This window comes from Kryptolebias marmoratus, linkage group LG16, assembly GCF_001649575.2.
Source record: "Kryptolebias marmoratus isolate JLee-2015 linkage group LG16, ASM164957v2, whole genome shotgun sequence".
NCBI lineage: Eukaryota > Metazoa > Chordata > Actinopteri > Cyprinodontiformes > Rivulidae > Kryptolebias > Kryptolebias marmoratus.
Window position 1 is genome coordinate 12,865,961 of NC_051445.1, and position 24,907 is coordinate 12,890,867.

Genomic DNA, 24,907 nt, shown 5'->3' on the forward strand with positions numbered 1-24,907 from the left:
CCCACCCCACCCAACCCCCCCAAAAAACACACAACAGATTAAAGATTTCAAACAAGTCAACCGGCGTGAGTTTGTTCCCTCGTTGTGATTCTCAGGCCCTTCACGGACTCCACGCCCACGGTCCTGAAGAAGACCGCCGAGTCAAAGTGAGAGGGGCGTGTCCCTGCGGTACATCAGCTGGCTTCCTATTGGCTGATTCTTCAGGGGAAACTCGCTCCCCTCCTCGGAGCTCCCGGCAGGCTCCGCGAGGTCGACCCGGACCAAGAAGTGACGACGCAGTGATTCCCGATGCCGCCTGCTTACCGGAGCGAGCGGTTAACCTGAGCGGGTTAGAACCCTGGACCTGGACCTGGACCTGGACCTGGACCAATAACAGCACCTTGGGTTTCTGACAGGAATGCAACAAGTGTTCAGCAGGTGACCAAAAAGGACAATTTTTAGGTTGATCGGTTCAAAAGTTTAGATTTTTTTTTTCTAATGGTGAATAATTGCACCACAGCTAAGCAGCTACTGAGCAACAGCATGTCTTTGAATAGTAAGTTTCTACCAAATGATAAAAGCTCAAACTTGGCTATTTATAATATCTAAAGTTGGAGGAAGCACTTTTAATTGGCAATTAAGAGACAAAAGTTAAAACTCAATAGCTTAAAAGTTGTGAAAAATAACACATCTAACAACAAATCGGATGAATTATTTTTACAAATATAATGTTGAATGTTATCTGGTGCACTTTTATGTCCTGAAGTGCGTATACTAAAATAAAATTAGAAGATCTGCTCCGGTGTATCAGGACAACTCAGGTTGTTTTTTGAAGTGTCAGTATTATCGGGGAAAAAGTGTCGACTTTAAAGACTAAACTGCAGGACCACTGTGCTCCTGAACTCAACTGTATTTCTGTTTCTTCTTCTTGTATCCCAGGGTTAATGGAGCACTTTAACTGGTGCAGTATTTTATTTGAACCAGTCCAAGATGAGGTTCTCCTGTTGCAGCGGAACTAGTAGAACCTCTTTTAATCCTTCACAATAAGAGTCGTTAACACTAAAAGTTGACTTCTAAATATTCAGAATTTCTGCTCGTCTCGGCTGCAGCATCTATTTTACTGAAAAATAAGAATGTAAGCCATTTTCACAAGCTTCAGAGTTTTCTGGAGGGGTTTCAGACTCTTATTGTGAAAGATTAAAACAAGTTCTGTGAGTTCGGCTGCAGAGAGAGAAAGAAACCGCGCCTCGGACTACTTCAAATGTTATTTTGTAGTTAACCCAGTATAAATTCACCCGTAACCCTTGGATACAATAAATAAAAATAAAACAAAGGGTTCAGGAGCTCAGCGGGGTTGACTTCCTCCCGTTTAGTCTTGAAAGACGATTTGTTTCCTCCTCCCTCAACATTGCAACTTTTTTTCCTGGCAGTAGTATTTCCAATTTTAATCTCCAAACAAAAAGCTTCCTCATTTTTTCTATTTTTCTTCTTCATGGTCATAAAAGTCAGAATAGACGGGGCAGAGCTTTGCATGAATCAGAAGTTGGCCAAGAAAACTGCAGTTTAGTTTAATCTTATTTAGACACTGACTCTGATCACATCATCCTGACAACCCGAGCGCTCCAATGTTTTCTGTAATTACTCAGGTGTCATGTGCTCACATTTTACTCTGCACTTCCCTCGTCTCAGAGCTGTTTGAGCTCCTGGAGTTTTTTTACTTCTTACCTCTAACTCGAGTTCGGCTTCAGTAGAAAAATGGACTGAACTGTTCTTTTTCTGCAAGTCTGGCTCAAGAGGCGCACTTTTGACGGTTTGTTTCTTTCTAATTTAACACGCGTGTTGTGTTTCCGTGGAGGTAGGTGTGAGTTATTAAAGCTAGACGTGTAAACAGATGAACCGAGCTTCATTGCCACAGTTTTCATTTTTAATCCTTCCAGTTGAGCCACAGTAGACTGACAGAGACTACTGTAGTGATGAGATGTCCTGGATTTATTTATTTTTTTTTAAAATAGGCTTTATATTTCTTTACTTATTTGAATCTTTTTAGCACAAACAAGCTATTCATTCAGTTTTTTGCGCTGAAGCACTTTGATGTCACCAGGTTTCACATGAGTTCAGAGACGTGATGTTTTCTGCTCACCTCGGCTTCTTCCGTGTTTGTTTTTATTGAGAGTCCAAGCACTTTTGTTTTGAAAGTCTGAAGTAGTTTCCATCACTTGAAGCTTTCCTGAGCAGAGCTGTCTGAGGGCGGAGAGGTGCTGCAGCGGAGTTTAACTAAAATACTGTATTTTCTGCCATAATTACTGGTTTTTATACTGGATATCGACTGAATAAATATATTTTAAATCTTATGTGCGTTAAGTAGTTACTTTGTTTGATGCTCAGCTTTTTGTGGCTTCGGCTTAAATTTTTTTAACTTGTAAACTTTTATTTTTAGAATCTAATAAAAGGTGCGAAGCTTGAGAACAAAACTTTCTCGGAGTGAACGGAGATTTAAAAAAAACAAAAACTTTCCTGTGTTGGTGAGAACTGACTCAGTCGGTGTCATCTGTTCTGTAAAGGCTTTACAGATTGTCAATGTGTCAGCGGAGCTCTGGACAGATGGACGGAATAAATATGAAATCCGTGAAACGCTCTCAGTGCAGCTGCTGCTGAAGTCGGGAGTCGTTCCAAAACGAGCCACGCTGCCTGACGGAACCACGGCTGCCTTGCTTTTCTCAAACACATCCTGCTGCAGGAGATATCTTACTGAACCCAAAATCTGCACACAGAACACTGAAAATGCAAAAAGAGCTTGGTGCATGAACAACAAACAACAAAAACCCAACCAAAGTCTTCCATTATTCAAGATGAGAAGGAATGAGAAATAATTGTTTCTTCACCTCCTTTTTGGAAAAGCTGATGATCTTAAACAAAAACAGCTGTTTTTATTACGTTCCTGATCAGCTGCTGTCTTCAAATACCAGTTTTATTCTTTATTTATATACAGCACAGGTTGAAGGACTGGGAGATAAAGTTAGAGAGGACAGACTGAGACGGTTTGGACGTGCAGAGGAGGGACGGAAGGATGTGAGAGACAAGGAGGAGACATATGGATGCAGTTAGATGGAGGAGGACGACTCACTGTGGCGACCCCTGTAAAGAGAACAGCTGAAAGAACTTTTTTCATATATTTCAATCTTATTTTGCTGATTAATTTAAATATTCTACAAACATCCCTAAACATGAAACCAAATACTTGATCAGAGATGAGACTGAAAGCGTCTGAGCGGGTCATGAAACAAGAACCTCCCACCTAAATGTGACAGACACACTTCGGTGTTAATAAATTCCCTGTGTTGCTCCGCACGTGCTCCAGTATTCTGTCTTTTCTGCCCCACTGGGCTGCAGATTGATTTCGGCTCTGATACGTTTTCCTCACATCAAAGGCTTCATGCGTTTCCTCTGAAGTCGGCCGCAGCGAAGCCCTCCTGAGCCGCCGGGGCTCCTCATCTCCCCGACAGCAGCATCATTAGTCTCATTTGCAGAGAAACTGGACAGATGTGCGTCCCGTCCTCGAACAAAAAACAGAAACAGAACCGGGTCGTCATTTTGTACAGAAACAGCCTTCCTTTGTATCATTCAGAGTCTACAGTTTCTTTTCTTTTTGTCTCACTTAAGTAGACATTTCCTTTAAAATATTGCTGAGGAGCTGCCTCTGCGGAAGCAAGGCTGTGAGAAAATGAATGCAGAGGCATCCACATGTTTTGCAGCCACACTGTTGTCTAATATGTCTTCCTGATGACTCAGGAGCGGCTGGCGTATGAATAATTCAGCGGATCAAAGAAAGGGAGTTTGAATAATCCACTCGGCACTGAACACTTACTCAGTCTGCAGTCTGACTCTATTACCTTCACGCTGGACCGTCATGTTTATTAATAGGACAGAGAAGAGCCCCTCGTGACTTGCATCCCGTTTCCGCTCAGACTCCTCTCTGCCGCAGCAGCTTTTACCGCTGTGGAGATAAGAGGCGCATCTTTCCGACATGCATGCACACGAGGCTGCAGATCACAACCTGCGGCAGAGTGAGTTTCATTTCTCCATCTTACAGGTGGTCAAAGAGTTGACTGATAAAGAAACAAACAAAGTAAGGACATTCGTGTTTGGTTCGTTATTTCTTTGCAATAAATCTTTTTTTTTTTTACCACTGAAAGCCTGTTTACTTCCCCTTAAATGGAGCCACGTTTGGAAGGAAGTTGCATTTGTGGGCTGGGCCCATGAAAAACTTACCAAACTTTTTCTGCAAATAACCATCGCTTGGTGTCGTTGATCGAATCGGAGGATTTCAGTCTGAAAAGAAACAAAAATGAGACATTTATTTAACAAACAAGGGCCTCGGTAGCATGTGGAAGAACCACACACAGCCACAACAGCCTGGCACCTCCTCATGATGCGGCTCACCGGCTCGGTCACGCACTCCTCCAGGACGGCATCCGGTTCTTCAGCCAAGTGGCCCAGCGTGGTTGTGTCAGCAGCAGGCCGGAGCTAACCCCACGGGTGTTCAGCGGGGTTGAGGTCAGGACTGCAGGCGGCAGAACGCGAGGCTTTGTGCAGTTTTATATACGATAAAAAAAAGATGACGATTCTAAAGATACACTTTCGAGTTTGGAAGCAAACTCCTTTCTGATAAAACAGCTTTCAGCTTTTATAACTTACAACCACCTACAGTACTGCGCAAACATTTAAACCATCTCCTTTTTCTTCGTATTTTTCTTCCAAGGAGCCAGACTTTTCCTGTGATCTTTAAAAGCGGTCCACGTCAACGGTTCTCAGGAAAGGCTTCATGAAAGTCTTAAAAATAGCATGTTGTTCAACTTAAAACAGAAACAGGGGGCCAGAAAAGGGGTCAAAGTTGTGTTTTTACGGAACGGGAAGAAAACAATGCAGAAGACCTGAAACAGGAGCTGCGTCATCTTCGAGTTAATCATCCTGTGTCACATTTTCAGCTCACGGCTCTTTGGGGAATCACCTTGTTGGTGCTGGAATACGGTGTTATGCGTCAAACTGTGCTACAGATTCAGCGAAGAAACGGCAACAAATCGTGTCTTTGTGACAGGGTGCCAGTTTAAAATCAGCTCTTTGCCGAGTTATCTGTTGTGTCGACGCAGCACAGGGTCCCCCCTCTTCGAGTTCAAGTCTTTTTATGCCCGAGTGATTCACAGGTCAGAGTTAAGTGCCTTGACAAACACACACACACACACACAGCATTTCTCTGAAAATGGTCAGATACTGGACAGAGAACGAAAAAGCAGGTAAAGTTCAAAGAAAATCTTTTGGAAGACTTTCAGAAAGCCTGGAGGAATATCGATCGAGACCACTTTAAAAGATTACACGAAACAAAATATAAAGAAATGATGAATGACTCAAGACTTTTGGACATTAAGTTAAGTAAAACTACACAAAACTCAGATAAAATCCAACCTGAATGATGAAGGATGCTAATTTTTGGGGGGTTAAGAAGTATTTTTTTTTACATATTCTAAACAAGGTCATGAAGGGCTGACTGTATTTATGGATTGGCTGCCAGTACTGGATTCAGAAATCTGTCATTATTTCACTGAAACCGAACTCCACGGAGAGGTTCCTGACTTCCAGCCGAGTTCTCAGACGTTCCCGAGGAAGAACACCTGAAAGTCCCGCGGGGACTCAGGAGAGAGGCAGAAAAATCGACATGCTCCTCCGATTGTTCTGTAAACCTTTTCACCTTTATTTTCTACATTTGGATCAGCTCAGTGTGGAAGCCTGGACATGTCAGTTATTTTCAACCCCCCGCTTCCCCCCACCCCCTTACCCCGACCGGCATCGAACCAATCAGCACGCTCCTCTCCGTCTCAGTCCGACACATCTTCACCACAGTCACTCCGCTCAGACACGAGCAACCAGTCGACGGCCGCCTGTCGCCCGTAAACCTTCCTCCACTGGAGGAAGCTGAAATGTTTTAGAGCTTTTGGGAAATCTCTCGTGCCCTGACTCGCAGCGGCAGGAATGACACAAAACAAAACGCACACATAAAAGAAAAAAAAAAGGAGCGTGACGGTTGAAATGATAACGCTCTGTTGTCTTCCTCACAGTAAGATATGAACGCTGAAATGCAGCAGTTAAACTTGCTAAAATGAAATATGTGGCTACGAATATAGATACGTCCTATGGACCCACATGTCAGCTCCCCTGCTCCCTCTGCCTGCCGACAGTTATTCTGTTGATTCCGATATGTCCACAGGAAAACTAGAGAAAATAAAACCTTTTCTTCTGTTCAGGAAGCAGAGATATTTTCCTACAGGCTTTTAGTCCTAAATTATTTTTGCTCTGATAAGGAGGGAGCTGATGAGCTGGATGTGGGCTGAAGATAAAAACACATTCACATCTGCACGGATACGTACTTCCACACACTCCACCAGAGGAAAGAAGCCCTTGGAGTGTTTTTTTTTTTTCCTGGAAACAAGTCAATGCAAGAATCAGATTAGCCTTTTTCCTTTTTCCTAAATGCGTACAGCTTGTGCGTGGCTGTGTGGTGCATTATGGGAGAGTTACTGACGGATGAACACTACAGGATGCAGTGAACATCAGGTACATTATCCACAATCTGTGTGTGTTGATTCTAAGTTAATTCTCTTTAAAGACAACAGAGACGAACTAAGGTTACTGAAACAGTAAAAACAGACAGGTCATGTAAAAACTGGACATAGAAACTTTAAGATATCACAAACATTTTTTTCTCTATCTCTACATCTCTGCTGATGGCAGACGTCGGGTTTAGTTTTCTCTTTTTGTTTTTTTTTTTAAATGTGCCGTCCCGTGGATATTTCTCAGAGTGGAGGCTTCAGTCTGCAAGATGTAATGCCGAGGAGAAACACCAGAGGGAGACATACACTGCTGCAAGACTGTAGGAGGGGCTCTGACAGGCACACACGCACGCGCACACATGCATACGTCTTCATAAGAGTTCATTTTCAAAAATCCGTTACAAAATTAAATAAAAAAAAAAAGAGAGCTCAAAGAATAAGGAATTCAGGCCCCTTCTCAAAGCATACATTCATCTTAGAGTACACACTCAGACACAAAGATAAGTGCACACACACACACTGATCAGAGGCATTCAGTAAACGTTAAGTGATGAGCTGAGGGGTGGACTGCTTCGTCCAGGGAAGCTGTGTGCAGAACCTCGACTCCACCGGCCCAGTCCTGTGTTCACACGCAGGAACCAGTCGCTCTTCACGGATAAAATCTTTTTTTTAAAAAAACAAAAACAAATGTAAAACAACAAACATGGTCTCTGTTCGCTCTGAGGAGGCTCAAAGACACCCCTCCCTCTGGTCTCTGACAGAGGTAGTACCGTCCCATCCGCTCCCGGGTCCCCACGCGGGAAGTCTCCGTCCTTGTGCCCAAACCCAATAAACATGCCCGCTCGCCCCGGGCCGCTGCGTGTGTGAGAGTAGTGGGTCTGTGAGCGCGTGGAGCGTGGTCAGAAGACCTCCGGTAGTGTGACGTTGCGGAGCAGCCACTGTTGGGAGCGCGTGTGTGTGCAGTCTCTGACGCTGGGCACCTGGCTGTCCTCCTCGCTGGCCTTGTCCAGGCACTGGTTACTGTTGACGTGGACCAGGGTCAGCTTCTGCACCGGGAGACAACCAAATAAACAAACAAAACGCCTCATTTCAGATCTTGTTCAGGCTCTCAGAGCGTCCGCCGTTGCTCAGATGGTTAAAGTTCGGACACGATGTCTCCACTCACCACAGGGTCGTATTCCCACAGCTGGTTGCCTTTCAGGTGATGACACTTGAGCATCATGACGGGCCCGTTCAGCTTGGACACGTCCAGACACAAGTCGTCTGTCCTGATCTCCTTGTTGGCCGTGTACGAGAAAACCTGCACAAACACAGACGCTTTTTAAGGAACCCACACGAGTCTCATGTACAAGTACAGACAAACATTTTTATCCCCCTGAGCATTTTTAGCTCTCTGACTTCTCTTAAATTGGGCCCCGTGTGTCTCACAGTTCATGACTTTTGTTTAAATCTCTCTTAATTATTAGGAGGTTTTTGACATAGATTAAAAGAACTATGATGATTTAAACCTATAACTGCTGTGCTTGGTTGATTTGGTTTAGTCACTGAATGAGAGTTAAATCAAAGGTAGATTTCACAAGTTTGATAAAAGTTAGTTATCACCCGCCATCGTGAGGGTGGGCAATATTGTACTTGCTTGTGTGTGTGTGTGTGTGTAGGTGCTCATTTATCTGTCTGTCTTTTATGGCAACACATGTCATAAACCAGTGGACGGGTTTTAATGAAACTCTCAGGAAGTAATTATTGGATGTACATCTACAACTGATTAACCTTTGCAGTTGGCCCTTATTCAAGATGGCCGCCACAGGTAATTCACTTTAGCAAACACAAAAATAGGCTAATAAGAGGCTTGGATAAACAGAAGCGTAACCTACGGTATATAGTCAGATTGATAAGCTGGATCAGACGACTGGAAACATGAATGAGGACGGAAAATAATATGTAAAAAAGAAAAAAGAAAGTAGGCTCGGCACTGGATTTGTGGATGAATATGGTGTTCAGCAGGAAGGAATTTCAAGAGAAAGAGGTCAGTGATCAATATCAGGGCTGAGGCTTCCTTAACGAAACAGAGGAGGTGTATTCTGCGTCCTGCAGAGGGGTCCGATGAGGCCGTCGGTCTGGATGTCACCGCATCGTAAAAACTGAACACATCCTCTTCTCATGTCATATCTGCGACTGTTACAGAACACAAGAGGTAGAAATGACTCCTGTGTCCTTCGAGTGTTACATGTTCAGAGGACACACTGTTTTTGGTATCTTCTGTTTTAATCCTCACTGCAGACGTCAACAAACTTTGCTCCGGGGAAGCTGCTCCAATCAGACAACGCGGGGGCCGTCTTCTGATAAGACATCTTTCCGCTAATTATGACCGGTCGGGTTTATTTATTTATTTATATTTCTGCTGCCATAAATGGAAAGCATTTATGTTTTTCTTTCCAAAGATGCCAGACAATGTTTCACTTTTTCTTGTTAGACTGAGACTTCTCTTTGTGAATTTACCTGAGAGTCACTCTGCATTTGACAAAAGGCTAAATATAATAAAAGAACTAAAATGAGTTTTTTTGAATTAGACAACATTGATGCCTGAAGAACTAAAAGTATTGTATTAAAAAAAATAATAAAAAAGGTGGTTTGTTTTAATTTCACCTGAGTGGAGCTATCTTAAGTGTACTCTGGCTTAAAAAAAAAAGCAAAACCACCTCACAGAAAAGTTAAAAACGGTCAAGATTGTCAAGAAAAATCAAACAACAAACACCACTGAGCTCCAAAAGGCAGAGTGGTCTCGCACCAGTGTCCACACTTGGTCTGATCCCAGGTGGGGAGCAAGCGAACCAACTACTCTATCTTAATTTCTTACCAGTTTAAAAAACTTCACAGGCTAAATAAAATGATCTTGAGGCCCAGATGCAGCCTGGGAACCACCAGTTGATGATCACAGCCCTAACGTGTCTCTGAGACAGGCGCTCGTTCTGTTTAGGGCATCCCAAAGTAACTTCTACGCAGATGATGTGCTCGTGAGTTCAGTAGTGATGCTTTTAGTAAAAAGATAAACTGCAGGAGAAAGTTTTGTAACGTCGCACAAATATTTCCCCATAAATTATCTTCCATTTTTATTTTTTAGTATCTTTTTATTTAGTATTTTCTATGATTAGCCATCTGAAAAAATCAATATATTAGACAAAATCCCATGAAATTAGAAGATATACTGCGATAAACATCATATTTGTTATTAATCACAGATTATTTCATCTCACTTTCAGCCACACGCTGGATGGAACATATTTAACTGGTTGGTGATCAAGCTGAGAGTAGGTTTATAGTTTTACAGCTTGATAAAGCTGTGAGTAAACAGTGGGTGGGAACAGGTTGTCAATATTTGTACCTTTATCTCGTGCGTAGTTATTGATTATGCTGTATTAGCATCAAAGGAGTCACCAGATGAGCGTTCAAACATGTCTGCTTTAACAGCTTTTATAAGATTAAAATGATTTATAGACCCAATTTAAGGTTCACTCTAAAGCGTGTCAGCGTTGGCCATTAAACATGGATTTACATTTATTTTACAAGCAACAACTGTGGGTGCAGGCCGCAGTTTCAGAGCTTGGTTTGATTGGTGTATAAATGTGCCAATCACGATCCTGGAGCTGCTTAACGAAGGAAATTCTTTTCTTGGATTTCCAGAGATTCATCTCCACAGAATCACATTTCATTCCACCTTAAATTGTCACAGAGATGCTTTCTATAGTCTGTTTAAGAACTTACTGGAAGTTCCCTGGTAATACTTTGAGATGACTTTAAGATTCGCTGTTTGTTTGAGGAACTTTGGGTTCCATCTTGGTCTGAAACTCTTTGGTTTGGTCCAACCCTTTTTGATGATGCCCCTTTCAGTTTCTGTAGCTACGGTTTGACTGTTGACTTCTGGGTTTATCAGGATGATCTGCAGTGCTGTACCTTCGGTTTGTTCAGAAACCATCTTTTCTTCATCCGAGGGAGTTAGCAGTTAGCAGGGCGAAAACCTCAATTATCACAGAAACGGTTTCTCTGTTACTCGTTTCTGAGTTTGAGACTGCTACAGCTGCTGCTTGTTGGAAGAACCTGGTTTTCATCTTGGTCTAAGACTCGTTGGTTTTCGCAAGTCGTGAGAGTTGCACAGAGCAACGCTGATGCAGAGATTGGTTTTTGTGGCATCGCTCTCAGTTTCAGCTGCCGTGCTACAACTGTTGACTATTTCCGGATCAAGGACAGTCTGCCGGGACTTTCCTGAGTCAGCTTCTGACTGGGCGACAGACTATTTTTCGCTGTCACCGGCGCTGCTTTTGCAAGGGTAGAACATTTTGTCATCACCACCTTCGTGGGAGTAAATGATCAAATTCTTTTTATAGCTCCTATAGCCTCACCTGTTCTGTTAGCTTTAAGTATGTGGATGTCTTTGAAACGGTATCTATAAAATGTTTTGTGTGGTTACAAAACCAAGAACATAGTTCCTTATGGCACTGAGACACTTGTGTATTTAATGCTGTCCATTTATAATATTATCTGAGGTTCTGGATAGTTTTAAAACTAATCTGTATATTTTGTCAACAACAGCTCTGATCTTTGTATATTTATCCATATTTAGCAAATCAAGGTTAAAATTTCCACATACAAAAATGTAAATATGATATTTTTGTTGTTTAATAAACGCTGTTCAGATGGTGTGCAGTCTGGCACCAAAGAAGGCTTCTCAGAATAAAACCTAATCACAAAAGTTTTACTAAAAACAACACAAAAAACTGGGGGCGAGATTGGTTTGACAATCCATGGATTTGTGTAAGCATCTTTAATGTTAAACTGAGTTCAGTTAGTGCTGGTTAATTTTTAGTTGACCTGTTTTGTTTGTTTATGATGATCTGCTGAACTGTGAAGAACTTTGGTTACCTTCAGCTGTTATTAAATGTGCTGCATGTTGTGATTAAAACAAATCATTTCCTTCTCTTTCATATCTGTTAAAAAAAACAACTACAATATTAAGCATCCACACATAATTTCAGATTTTTTAAATTTATTTTTTAGTGTGTGTGTGTGTCTGCCTTTATTTGGACCTTTAGTACTATTAGTTAGCCATGTTGTACCTTTAGTTTAGGATTATCATGTTTCAGTTTATATCTTATTCAGCCTTCCTGTACATTTAGTTTAGTTTAATTTATCTTAGCTCATATTTTAGATATTGTTAGATTGTTAGATTCTTGATTGTTCTTTAGTTCAGGTTTAACTTTATCATGATTTTATTTAGATTATCTTAGCTACTATTTTAGCTCATGTTTAGATATGTTTAGTTGCATGACTTTATTTGGATTATCTCATATGTCATTTAGATTATACATGATTGATGTTTTTTGTTTCTGTATTTCTATGTTTTTAATCTGTATTTGATTCTGTTGTTGTTTCTGTGTTGTAAAGCACTTTGGATCGCCTGGCTGAAAAGTAAATAAATACATTTTACTTCACTTCCAGTCATCCCCCCCCCGCTCAGTTACCTGGTTGCCTCCCATGCCGTGGCAGTTGAAAATGCCGACCTTCTCGTTTTCCTTTCGGGCCATGTTGTCCAGGCACTGGTTGGTCTCCACGTTACGGATCTGAGCCGAATCCAAACATGTCGAAGTAAGCAACGATCGCTGAGACGCACTGGACTGTGATGTGGTGTGTGTGTGTGTGTGTGTGTGTGTGTGTGTGTGTGTGTGGCATTGTGAGATGAGAGCATACCTCTCCCAGGGAGTAATAATGCCGTGGGATCTGGGAGTCTGGATAGATGTTCTCCAAGTACCAGCTGAAGGGTTTACACTGCAGCTTTTGTCTCAGACCGGTGCGAGAGGAGATGTCGCCGTAGTCCACTTTGGTCACACCTGAACAAACAGACATGTTTGCTGAAAACGTATTTTCCCTCCTTACAAGATGAGATGGTCGAGCAAAACCGACTGAGCTTTCAACATTCAGCAGACAGCATGTGTTTGTTTCCTTATAAATAACCAAAAAGCTCAGTTTTTAACGTTAGCTGGTTGCTTTTGCTTCAAATTTCTTCACATTTTCACTCAAACACCCAACACTGGCGGCAAGAGTCCCAGAACACGCAGAAACTTGGACAGTATACCAAGTGAGGTGTAAAGCATGAGGTCATGATGTTCCATCTGCGTTATGTCGTGTCATGACAACTTGTATTAGTCTGACAAACGTGTGTTGGCGTTAAGCGTGCAAGCGCTGGAGGCGAACAGCTGAAAGTTTCACTTCAACAGGTCGGTACTTGCTGAGCATCTGGTTTGATCGAATATTCTGACTTTATTTTTCAGAGTCGGTTTTACACTAACAAATGTAAAAAGTAAAAGAAAGTAGAAAAACACTTGGGTACTGAGTGTCGTAAATGTGGAGAGAAACGAAGAGGGCAAAGTTGGGACATCCCTGTTGTTTGTTCATGGAATGACTTGATCTGAAGAAAGAACATTTATCAAATTAAAGTTATTTTGCTGATTTTTTTTTTTTTTTAAAGTGGCTGCATTATTCACTTTTGACTTGTAACATGTTGAGAGCAATACAAAAAATATCAATATCAGAGCAGGCAAGAGTGATTTTCTATTAAAGTGGCTGGCTCGGCTCTTTTGTTTGCGAGCCTCAGTTCAGCCAACAAATGTCTGAAGCTGATCTTTAAGCCTTCGTTGTATAAATGTAACTCTTTGATGAACCTAAACTTCAACTATTTCTTTCCTGATTGAGAATATCATAAATATACACCTTCTTAGCTTCAGATGGTTTCATCTTTACGTCTTTCCAGTTGTACCAAAAACAAACGCCACTAAAATAATGACCAAAATCTGAAGCAATAACATCAACTTCAAACACTGCTCCAGTGCTGCAGCCTTTCAGGTCAGCTGAGGCTGTAAACGAGTGCACTGTGCCGTTTATCAGGCACGATGCAAATCAGGAGGAAGAAATGGTTCTTTCAAGTTTGTGGTTTTAGTTCTCATGAAAGTACATTTAGCCAACATCTGACATGCACAGTTATTCTTAATGATGTAATCGACTTTAATTAAAAAAAAAGTCTCATACCTCCAGCTAATTGTCAGCGATGCTGCAGACACCTGATAGTGTTGAGTACAAACATCTCTCGAAACGCGGTGCTACATTAAAGCATTCTTTTCACACTAAAGCCTGAAACGTACTTTAGCTGCTAACTTGCTTTAATTGTTTAACAGCAGGGATGTAAAGCCGTAACTCTGCATGAACCGGTGGCTCATTTCCCGTTTTAAAACCCTTAACACAGTGAATAATATTTAGTTATCACTTATTCTTGAACCTAAGCTCCTCTAGACCAGTGGTTCCCAAACTTTTCAGCTTCCGACCCATAAAATAACAGTGACAAAGGTGTGTGACCCCATCTGTTGGCTGTTTAAATATCTAAAAATGCTACTCTATTAAATAAGGACATAATGACAACACAAACAGTCTTAACATCCATTATGCTATTTTTAAAATCAATTCATAGACTTGTATTTCAAGTTTTTGTAACAAATACGGTGCAAACATAGCATAAAAACTAAGTTTTTTATTGTAAGTTGATATCTGGAGATTATCTGAGGACCCACACTGGGGTCCCAACCCCAACTTTCGAGCAACAATCGTTGCTCCAGACAATGATTATAGGAAATCTAACATGCATTTGCTGTGGCAGAAATATGTTTTTTTGGACAAACTTTATTTACAGCAGCTGACAACACAACCTACTTAAAATAAAGACAACAGCTCAGCTAAGACTAACCCATTTGTATCACTTTCCACTGAAATTTCTTTCACTTTGACAACATTTCTGCAGATTTAAAACTTAAATATGTGAGTGATTAGTTCCAACTAAGTACTCAAGAGTCAAACAAAAAGTAACTCCTTGACTGTCCTGCCTGTTCCACGAGTCATAAATAACCGGACTGTATTTACCAGACACTGGTTATACAGGTTTTATCATATTATCATATTGTAAAACCTGTACAATATTAGAACTGGTTTATAATTGACAGAACAGAATCAACAGTTGACCTTTCTTTAGGTTGTCTTTCCATGAGAGCCTTGTGTGTGTGTGCGTGTGTGTGTGTTTGTGCAGGTTAATAGATCTTTTGTAGCGTGAAATTACTCCCCCCCCCCCCATCCTGCACTGTTCAGCTACCACTGCGATATTACACTGTCACCAGGTTAATGGATTGATTGCACCTGCTGCAGAGATTAATGTGCACACATGAGTACATACATGCACAGATTAATGAGTACACACAGATCCTCTCTTTGACACACACAAACATACACACACAGCCCAACTAACCAGGAGAGATGATGTAGAAAAAGTTCTTGAACTCATCCATCCAGACTTCTGCCAGACGGCGATTGTTTTTGTTGATGATCTGTCCCGTTCCTCCGGGAAACGTGTAGGGTGTCGCCTTTCTGAACACGTGGCCCACGTGAGAACACGTGACGATCTCCAGAGTCCCTCCGCACTGCCAGATCTGTGAAGAACAAACCCCCTTCAACACACAGACACCTTACAAAACAAACCAAAAAGCCTCGCCACCGAATGCGAAAAAGGCTGAACTCTGCTGGGAGGCAGCTGACGCAGACGGATCCTCTGTGTTGTGACAGCGAGTTTGATCGAGAGCCAGTCAGGATGACGCCCGACAAAGTGTTTAGTCAGAGCAGTCAACGGGTAACATCCGTGAACGCGAGCGCCCGCGGAACCCGAACTGACACTCGTGAAAACCTGCCGGGGCATGTAAGCGTCCAGCCACGCCAACTGGCTGCGTGCACTCACCCTGAAAGAGATTTCCAGGTTTTCTCCACCCCAGATGTCCATGCCTGCGTCATAGGTGCCGATCTCTTGAAAATAATCTCTGTCTATGGAGAACAGGCCGCCTGCCATGGTGGGAGTCCTGCAGAGACAGATAAATTCAGAGCGAGGCTGGTTAGTGTCACCAGCAGGCTGCTTTCTAAAGGTCACTCAGTATCTACAGAGCCCATCAGTTTTATATTTCACCCCCTGTTCTTTACTGTCTTCCTGTTTTTTCCGCTTCTGCTCATTTTTTTTTGTCTGTTGTTGTGATGGTCATGTCACTGTTTATTGGCCTCTATTCTTCCCTTTTTCACCCCCTCCCTTACACAGCGGTTTCCTCCTTTACACAACAAGGCCTATTTTTCCCCCTACTGCTATTTTGGCTTTTATTTAACATCCAAGTTCACTTGCAAAAACACCGTACCTTCCATGCAAACAAACACAGATGAAACGCATCTCGAGAGTACACAAGTATTGCTGCATTTCACTTGGAAATAGTAAATAAACACACCCACACAAAAAAAATCTAGCTCGCTAAATAAACAAACAGTGTTATTTAAGACAGTAACAACCTAATTAAAGAGGTTAAAGATGTGCGCTTTTTGTTTAACTATCAACATTTCAGCGATGTCTGAACTCCTCAGCTGACAATTTAAGTTGTTTTCATGAGAACCAAGCACGCCACAGTAAAACAAACAACATCCACTAAATTAGAGAGAAGCTTTGATCCTGATTAAAGCCATTTATCCAAACAGAGTCTGTCGCTATCATAAAAGCAGTGTTTACAGCCCCGTGTTTATCACGACACTGAAATACATGAACGCTGGCAACGGCAGAGACGACAAAAAAAACGTGAAAAGAGATGGAATCTATGGAACAAAGTAAAAGACAAAAACTGCTCATTTTTGGTTGCAGTTGTGACCTGTCCGGGGTGTAACCCCACCTCTCACACAGAAACTGATGGAGGTAGGCACCAGCTGTTTCCGTGAACCGGAAAAGGAAAAGCAGGTAAAAAAAAACGATGGATGGATTTTTCATTTTGTGTCTAAAGGATCTGAAGGACTTGATCTACTGTCATTTCCTGCATTTAGGGAACTCATCGAGTTCCTTTTTTTTTAATGAAAATGAGTCCAGACCTTTTCATATTACTGTAAATTACAAAGTACAGCAGATGAGCTCATAATGACTACTTCAGCTGACGGAATCTCTGGCTGAATGAAGTTCATCACGTTGCGACAGAAAAAGCAAAGCTTGCAGTTTTCCATTCATTGGCTAATAATAGAGTAGCTCCACAGTTGGCTAATCTTACCAAAACATACCATAATACTAAACTCACATAAGTCCATCTAAGCCAGTTCTTCTTACCTTACTAGTTATCAAAGAAAACTACTTTGATGGTTTTCAGATGGTGTAAATTCCTAAAGCTTTAGGACATACTTTAATTATGTTGGGGTTTTTTTTGGCAGAAGAACTGTAGCTGATTTGTGAAGGTAGAGCTGATGTATCCGATCGTACAAGATTGCACACGGTTTTATAGATGTGGCTGATAAAGTGTCAGTGTATTAAAATACAGAAATACAGAAATACAGTGGGAAAGACTGAATACCTGCCAAAAGCCATAAAACTACTGAATTATTATATTGGAGCAAATGGATGCAGAGATTATTATTAAAACATAATTTAACAGCTTTAAACTGCAAAGAATATGGTTTTCTTTGTGCATTTCTTTTTAAATATCATTTAAAATACTTCTTCTTAGGCAGTTACAAAGGGAAGTGCTAGTTTTATTATATATAATATTCATTTGCTCCTAAGCAACAGAAAGATGTCTGGTCTGGTCACTTAATTCATGTAGGACTAAATTCCTGTTATTTATATCTAACAGAACTTTATTTATAGTGAACAAAAGACAAATTTAGATATAAAGAAATACAAGTGAACACTACTGGATACATACATTTTTGAAAATTCCTGTTACTATTGTAATATCCATGAAATATTCAGCAAACGTTGGTTATTTGCAAAATAGTGTGAGATTTTATTTTTATGCTTAACAGAAATTTAAATCCAATACATTAAAATATTTAAGGGTCGTGTTTAAAAATAATAATCAAATTATGAAAATTATAAAGACCTCAGGGTCAAAACTCAAAAAACCCATTGCTAAAAATGTTTTTTTGTTTTGTTTTTTTAAGAAGATCCTGAATTGATTGATTGACAGAAATGATGCACTATAGACTTGGTAAGGTCACAGTTTTACAAATTTCATAAAGTAATACTTTTTGCTGCCCGTTTTCTGTCCCTTCAGGTTATTTTTTTATTCTAATAAAGTCACGGATGCTTTTGTATATTCCCAATAATGTGTAGCTGCTAAGTGACAGAATGGGGTTTCTAGCGTTAGTGAAAAAAAAAAGGAAAAACAGAAAAAACTTATGCCCTGACACCACGACCCAATTTTGTTTTTTTAGGCCACTTACAAGACACCCGAAGGAAAATCCTGTCAAGCAGACCTGTGAAAAACAACCAAAAAACAGTGGCGCTGAGAGTTACGTAAGATATATTATCTGTGTGACCTTGAATGGTGGCGTCAAGCACGTTTAGAAACAAGAGCAGGAAGAACAGATAATAGATGAGAAGTAAAAAAAAAAAAAAACTCTTGAAGTTTCTTCCAAGGTCTGAGGCATGAGAGGCAACACAATAAGCAAAAATAACAGAATCATACAAAATAACTCTGACATCAGAGGAATGTTCACTGCAGTTTGATAGCATTGCTGCCCTGAGAACATTTTATGACTAAGAAATGTCAAATTGTAATGTATGCACAACTATTAATACCTCCCAGCAACAGTAAAGTTATTCTGAACAGCTGGCTGACAGAGTTGCTGTATGATCAGAAGTGCTTGATTGTATCACTAACTTTACTCGATTGTGTCCCTTTGGGGAAATTCTCTTCCCACACGACCCAACAGAGAGGTCGGCGCCCTGGAACAAGCAGGGACTGAAAATTTGGCGCTAAAGTGGAACAGTCTGCTCTGGATGCCCACGTTGTGTAACACCGACCTGACAGGCAGCGTGCGGTCTCCTTTGCGGCGGTCCATCTCTCTCTGAGGCACAGGGTACCAGCGGAAGTTCAGCTTCCAGTTGAAGCCTCCGTACGTCATGTCAGACCCCGCCATGTACTCGAACGTATCATCGCTGATCACGTCGATGATGGGGCACACCACTGTTCTCCTAAACGATCAGGAACACAAACACATCGATGCGGGTCAATGCGTAATTACGCTACACACACACACACACACACACAAAGTGATAACCAGGCTCATGTGTGCCTTTAGGAAGAAGAAAACAGAGAATGATTACTATAATTAAACAGCAGGTAAACACAAGAACAATCCTTCTGCAGGCTCAACAATGACTTTTTGTTTTTTTTCCAATACTAGCCAACGGTGTGTGCATCTGTGTACATGTTCCTTACTTGTCCTGTTTGATGCGAGCGAGCAGAGGCTCCAGCCACCCTGTGGTGCATTCACAATGAGCATCCAGAAAGGTAATGACCTAAAAACACAAAGAGAAAAAAATAAGACTAACACAGCAGTGCATAAGACCAGAAGAAGTGCAGGCCAAAGGCTAATGAATGTTACACATGTTTGGTGCTATGGAAACATTTTAAACCACTTCTCATTTCTTTATATTTTGCTTCCAATGAGCCTGCCTTTCATATAATCTCTTAAAGTGGTCCTGATCAGGAATTCTTCAGGCTTACTGAAAGTCTTCATTTTTTTTGTACTTTGGACTGCTTTTTTTGCTCATTTTCTGTTCAGTCCTTACACCTGACCATGACAGCAAATTGTGCTGTGCGTGCTTAAAAAAGTAGGAAAGTGGACAAGTGGAGGACGAAAGAAGAAATGTCCGAGTAGATGAACAGTAACTCAAAGTCATGTCTTGAAGAAACAGGAAAGAAAAATCCACCAAAGGCCTGACACAGAACTACCTCTTCAGATGGACCTTCTTGTCCTGCCTGAGAGATCATCCTTCCCTGTACTGCATGCCAAGTTTTCAGCTAATAGCTTGTTGGTGCTGAAATACTATTTAATTTCTGTCAGTCTTACAACAGATTCAACTAAAAAATGTAAATAAATTGTGCCTTTGTGTTGGTAAAGTGTTTAAAGAGCCTATTTAAAACTAGTTCTTTGCCAAGTTGTCTGTTGTACACAAAACTGGTTTCTCTCTTGAGTTTAGGAGCCTTTAGTTTGATTAATAGGTCAGAGTTAAGTGGCTTAAACCAAATAAAACTTTACCTGAAAATGGTCAGGGGAACTGAGCAGAAAATGAGGAAAAAAGCAGGTAAAGTCCAAAGAACAGCTTTGAAAGACCTTCGAAGGCTAGAAGAACTACTGATCCAGACCACTTTAAAACATTAGAAGAAATTCTTACACCTTAGAAACCACCTGTAAAGAAATGAGGGATGACTCAAAGGATTTGCAAATTAAATGTAACTGTGCACACACCTGGCCGGTGGAGATGGATGCTCCCTTGAGGCGAGCGCGGATAAGTCCGGACCGCTGCTCCATCCTCACCACTCTGACAGGCACTTCCAACTTCCTGACGTACTGCTCCAGTGGTCGTTTAAGAAAATCTAAATACAAACGCATAAAATAAACACAAACACAACAGACACTCAGAAAAGTTGGATTATAACCTTCTCCCTCAGTGGCAGCAGACATCACAGTTAAATTAAGTTTATGTTTTATTCTCGTGTGTGTCTTGGCGTGCCCGTTGACATCCTTTAACCTGCACACGGTTCCTTCTCCCCACACAAACACACACCTCCTACAACATCCAACCTGGGGTCCCGTAAGGTGATGTGTGTTGGCAACTGGAATTGAGGGTTATTACACAGTGTAATCCCTGCGGCTGGCAAATTAAAGACCTAATCTCTCCCAAACAGGGATTAACAGCATAACACAGGGTGAAGTGGCACATGCAGCCCTTACGCGTGTACATGCCGAGTGACTGTTGGGCAGGCACAAACACGTCACACACACACACACACACACACACACACACACACAATCCGCTAAAATCATAGAGTATCTCTCAAAAATAGGCTAAGCCTCAAAATGAGGCGGCACTGGAGGAATTATCTGCAGTGTGCATGAGTTTACCTCTCTCGCTGGCGTCGTCCACCAGGACAATCTCCTCCAGCAGCGTGTGCGGAGAGCGGTCAATAACGGAGTGAACGGTTCGTAACAGTGTGCTCCAAGCCTCATTGTGAAATACAATCACAACGCTGGTGCGAGGAAGATTATCTGGATATAACTTGTTCTTGCACCTACGGAGAGTAAACAAAAACAATCAGAACAAGACTCGCGATGCTCAAAACGGCATTTGATATGGATTAATACTCAAACACTTGGGGCGTTTAATTTGCAGATGGTTTGCGAAGCGAAGCAAGCAGAAAACCAAGCCAGCAGAGACCTCACAATCCAGCCTCTGTCCCACTGTGAGCGAGTTGCATGTAGAGAGCTGCACTGAAAGTGGGTGCGCACAATAAAACCGACCAACAAAAGGGACTGATCAGACTTTCAAATCGACAAAGTCACATTAAGACTTCAGGCGGTCATTAAAATCAATCAAACCATTATCAGATCATGGCCTTGTGAAAAAAAAAAAACATAATACATTTCTACAAAACAAAGAGAACTAAGAATGAGCAATGAGGGACCAAGAACAGCGATAGTCCCAATTTTAGAGAGTGATACAAGCCAGAGATAGTATATCTGCACAATGACAGCTGATTAATGATACTAATTAGAGTGCAAGTCATTAACGTAGCAGAGGAGAGCACACAAGTCTTCTTAGGAGACGGAGAGAGATGTATATGCATACAAAACATCAACAGATAGATTATCTCAAAAAACCTATTTACAATTTTCTGAGTAATAAGGGAAACGATGGTTGACTGCATTGTTTTCAGGCCAAGAAAGTTCCCATGAAATCACTAACTGAGTAATCCTTGATTTTACATGTTTATGTGCTTCCTGAAGGGAAGCCTGACATCCTGCATCTGCTGCTGCTGCTGCTTTTCTGTTCGAACACACGGGTCCAGCCACAGAAAAGAGTTATGAATGCGTTGTACTGGAAGCAACAACAACAAAAAAAATCGATCATAAGCCCCAAATCAACAATAAGCCAGCAAACTTCTCATGTATCGCAATTATTTGATCATGACTGCAAGATTAACCATGCCGTCTTCATCCGACTGTTTCACAATAGCTGAGAAAATATGCTAAAAAAAATCTCAATGCATCAATATGCCAAGAACAACTTTTTGTTAAGGTAATCTAAACAAAAGATAGATATTTTTAATGAATGTTTTTGCAGTAATTTCCAAAGAATTGCTGTTAGTCCTTACAAGGATAAGAAAATTAATCAATATAAGGTTTGTTGTGTAATAGTGTTAAAAAGGGGTATATATAAATAGTTAATTGCAATTATTTAAATGACAGATAATAAAACAAAATCTAAATTGTGACATACATGTATAATAATGTTGAGTCAGATACTGGCATCTAAGTAAAGTGTAGCACAAAATATTTCATATGAAACATTATTATTTAAATGGCAATTGAGCATTTATCTTCAAATATAATATATATTCCAGGCAACAAAAAATCAAGGTTTGAGGGAAGGATTTAAAACTGAACCAACCATCCTCCACCTAAATCCTTTAGTGTTTCTTAGTTTGTAATCTAAATTGTCCCCCTAACACAGTTCACCTGCAAAAAGATTTTCATGTGAATTTCTAGAGAATCTGCCCTGCCTCGTACATCATAAGAGAAAACGTATATAAAACCTATGCTGGGCATTTAGTTCAGCATAGATTTTATTGACCTCGGCTGAGGAGGGGTATGTTTTCAGTAGCGTTTGCTTGTTTGTCTGTGCACAAGATTACTGAAAAAGTAATGAACGGATTTTAATGACATTTTCTGGAAATGTTGAGGGCGTCACAAAGAACAAATGAATAAATGTTGGTGCTGATTGGAATCCCGATCTGGATCTACAATTTTTCAACGACCCCATGGCCCAGGCAGAGGTTTGCTCTCTCCAAGTGCTGTTATATATAAAACTGCATTACTTCAGCCAAACAAAGAAAAAAAACAATAAAGGAATATTAAAAAGTCAGTCTTTCCATTTGTGGATTCTGCCAGAAAATTGAATAAACATACAGAGCTCCTAATGTACTGAATGCTGTAATATGATTGCATACAATGAAATGTGCCACAGGGCATTAATTCTTAGTTCAGCTTTTAGTGTTCATGTCCATTTTAAAGACCTCTACTGTGGAATAATATGAATATTTCATATATAAAAAGTTGTAAAGCAGATAACAGAGTTTTTATGTAAACACAAAGCTCAGCCTGGTAATGTGTATGTACCAGTTTCAACACATTAATAGTCTGAACTGTATTCAGGCATATAAACCGATGAGGGTCTGGTTTTTCACACCAACTGCAAGGTTTTGTGCAGTTAAATAAAAATCAATTTACCTGAAAAGTGTCTGAATGGCTGAATGCCACTGCATTAACAGGAGAATGACACTATTAATGCTTAATGCAATGTGTCCAAAAAGGGTTATAAACTTTAATTTGACAGCAGTTGCTTGTAATGAAAACAGAAATTGATTAAAACACCCATTGGGGTTTAGAACAAAAAAAAAAGAAAAAGAAGTGCAGTTGTGGGATTTTGATCTATTCTCTGATATTAAATTGTCTATCAGTCAGTTTTCTCAAATAAACCCCGGTAAGCAGCTCATCCATCAGCAGAAGACAGAACTGATACCACCCTTGTGACTTCCTTTCTCTGAAAAACTCAACTCTCCCAACAGCCAAATGGAATATGATCTCCCTTCCTCCATCTTCATTACTCCCCTCCTCCTCCTTGTGATCATCCTGAGCGCTGAAGTGCTTCCTCTGCCGCTGCCGCTGATTATGACAGAAGGAATGTAACAGCAACAGAGAGAGGGTCAAGAGTATACTTATTCTGCAGCTGCCTCTGGAGGATGTTAAGTAAGACAGAAAATCTCAGTCTCTGCTGTGGATGTGCTCATACTCTCCACAAGGAGGGAGGCTGGATGATGACAGAGGATGATTCAGTGTAAAAACAAAGTCATGAGGCCTTTCTGCCTTTATTCACTACAGACACTACGGTTTTAGGGCAGAAAATTTTGTCTGACAAACAGAGGCGTACACACTTTCTTTAGGTTGTGTAATGCAGATTTTTTTTTTTTTAAACAGTCAGGGAGGAGGAGAAACATTTCGCAGCAGTAAAAGCAGAATAATGACTTACATGTTGGGTCTCCAGCCAGTGGATTGTGGGAATATTTAAGATGGGCGTGCAAACTGGTTTTAATTAAATAAGATCACTCTCGCAACACTGCACACACAAATATAAATCCATAAATGTGTCTAAAAAGCACTACAGTCAGCAACTAAAAGTGAAATAAATAAATAAAAACAAGAGAAAATGTCAAGTTTTCTGAAAGGTGTGGTCATGGAAAGTGTTTTCATGTAACGGAGAGCCACCCAGCCACACACACACATTAATGACCGTGCTCCAGAAAATGTCCTTTTCACATTTTGTTGCCCAAAGGGGAAGTCCCCTTCACTACGATATGTTTACGGAGTTTTTAGTAAACTTGCTGATCAACCAACATGTACACAAACACATGACTCATTCAAATTAAGTCCAAATGTATGCATGCTTACACACACAGGTGCACATTCCCATTGCTTGATATTGACTCGGTCTTATCTCCTAATTGGAAAAGTAGATAGACGGAGGGAAGGCTGAGTGAAAGCACACCTAGTAATCAACTCTCGCTCAGAGACTAAAACCCATTTCATGGATCAATGTCTTCATTCTTTCCTGCCTGTCTGGTATGCACATGTCTCTGCCTGACAGTCGTGTGTCTCTCAGGCTGTCTCTCTTCTCTATGTCATGCTGAAAAGCCTCATTACTGACCTCCGCATCTTCCCCGACAAGATCAAAAAGAAAAGGTCAGAGGGGAACTGAGAACTGAGCTGATTTCTGACTGTCAAAACTACCCTTCGTGCCATTAATGCAACCGGCCAGATGCATGCTGGTCTGCTGCCCTGACTGTCCAACCAATCCCGTCTGAGACAGACACACAGTCACAGGTACTGATGCATGCTTAACATTCGTTTTCTGTTTCTAAACCTTTTAGCTGTGTCGTAAAGATGAAAATGGAAGTTCACTGAAAATGAACTTTCCTCAATTATCTTCTAAGAGCTGATATCAATAAGACACTGACTTTAACGCGTTTTGGTGGTGTTAAGAAGTGATGGCTCTGTGGAGGACTCAGGGTTAATGTAATTCTTTGCAAAATTAGCGTTGCTCGTACCAACGTTTTCCTCTCATTGAGTTTGACTTTTGCTTTAAATACCTCATATTTCTTTCACAA

The 24,907-nt window shown here is 40.9% G+C and overlaps 2 protein-coding genes and 1 long non-coding RNA gene across 4 annotated transcripts in view; 1 reads left to right on the plus strand and 2 right to left on the minus strand.

Annotated features, from left to right (window-relative positions):
* Window positions 1-2,330, plus strand: part of tmem245 (transmembrane protein 245) — a 14,338-nt gene extending 12,008 nt beyond the window's left edge. For both annotated transcript variants that reach the window (XM_017425067.3, XM_017425066.3), the window contains one exon: window positions 96-2,330. In XM_017425067.3, the coding sequence (XP_017280556.1) occupies window positions 96-150 (55 nt within the window). In that variant the 3' untranslated portion in view covers window positions 151-2,330. The remainder of the gene's footprint in view (window positions 1-95) is intronic.
* Window positions 2,058-5,767, minus strand: LOC119617839. Its single transcript, XR_005234260.1, has 2 exons — window positions 4,420-5,767; window positions 2,058-4,308 (listed from the first exon to the last, which is right to left on the minus strand). It is a non-coding gene; the product is annotated as an uncharacterized LOC119617839 (long non-coding RNA).
* Window positions 5,768-6,395: 628 nt separating this feature from the next.
* The window catches only part of galnt1 (UDP-N-acetyl-alpha-D-galactosamine:polypeptide N-acetylgalactosaminyltransferase 1), a 52,147-nt gene continuing 33,635 nt past the window's right edge, over window positions 6,396-24,907 (minus strand). Inside the window, exons 5-14 of the mRNA XM_017425128.3 lie at window positions 20,589-20,755; window positions 19,932-20,059; window positions 18,899-18,978; window positions 18,481-18,651; window positions 15,403-15,520; window positions 14,920-15,100; window positions 12,324-12,463; window positions 12,098-12,196; window positions 7,747-7,881; window positions 6,396-7,627 (exon numbers count right to left, since the gene is read on the minus strand). Coding sequence (XP_017280617.1) covers window positions 7,481-7,627; window positions 7,747-7,881; window positions 12,098-12,196; window positions 12,324-12,463; window positions 14,920-15,100; window positions 15,403-15,520; window positions 18,481-18,651; window positions 18,899-18,978; window positions 19,932-20,059; window positions 20,589-20,755 — 1,366 coding nt within the window. The 3' untranslated portion in view covers window positions 6,396-7,480. The remainder of the gene's footprint in view (window positions 7,628-7,746; window positions 7,882-12,097; window positions 12,197-12,323; window positions 12,464-14,919; window positions 15,101-15,402; window positions 15,521-18,480; window positions 18,652-18,898; window positions 18,979-19,931; window positions 20,060-20,588; window positions 20,756-24,907) is intronic.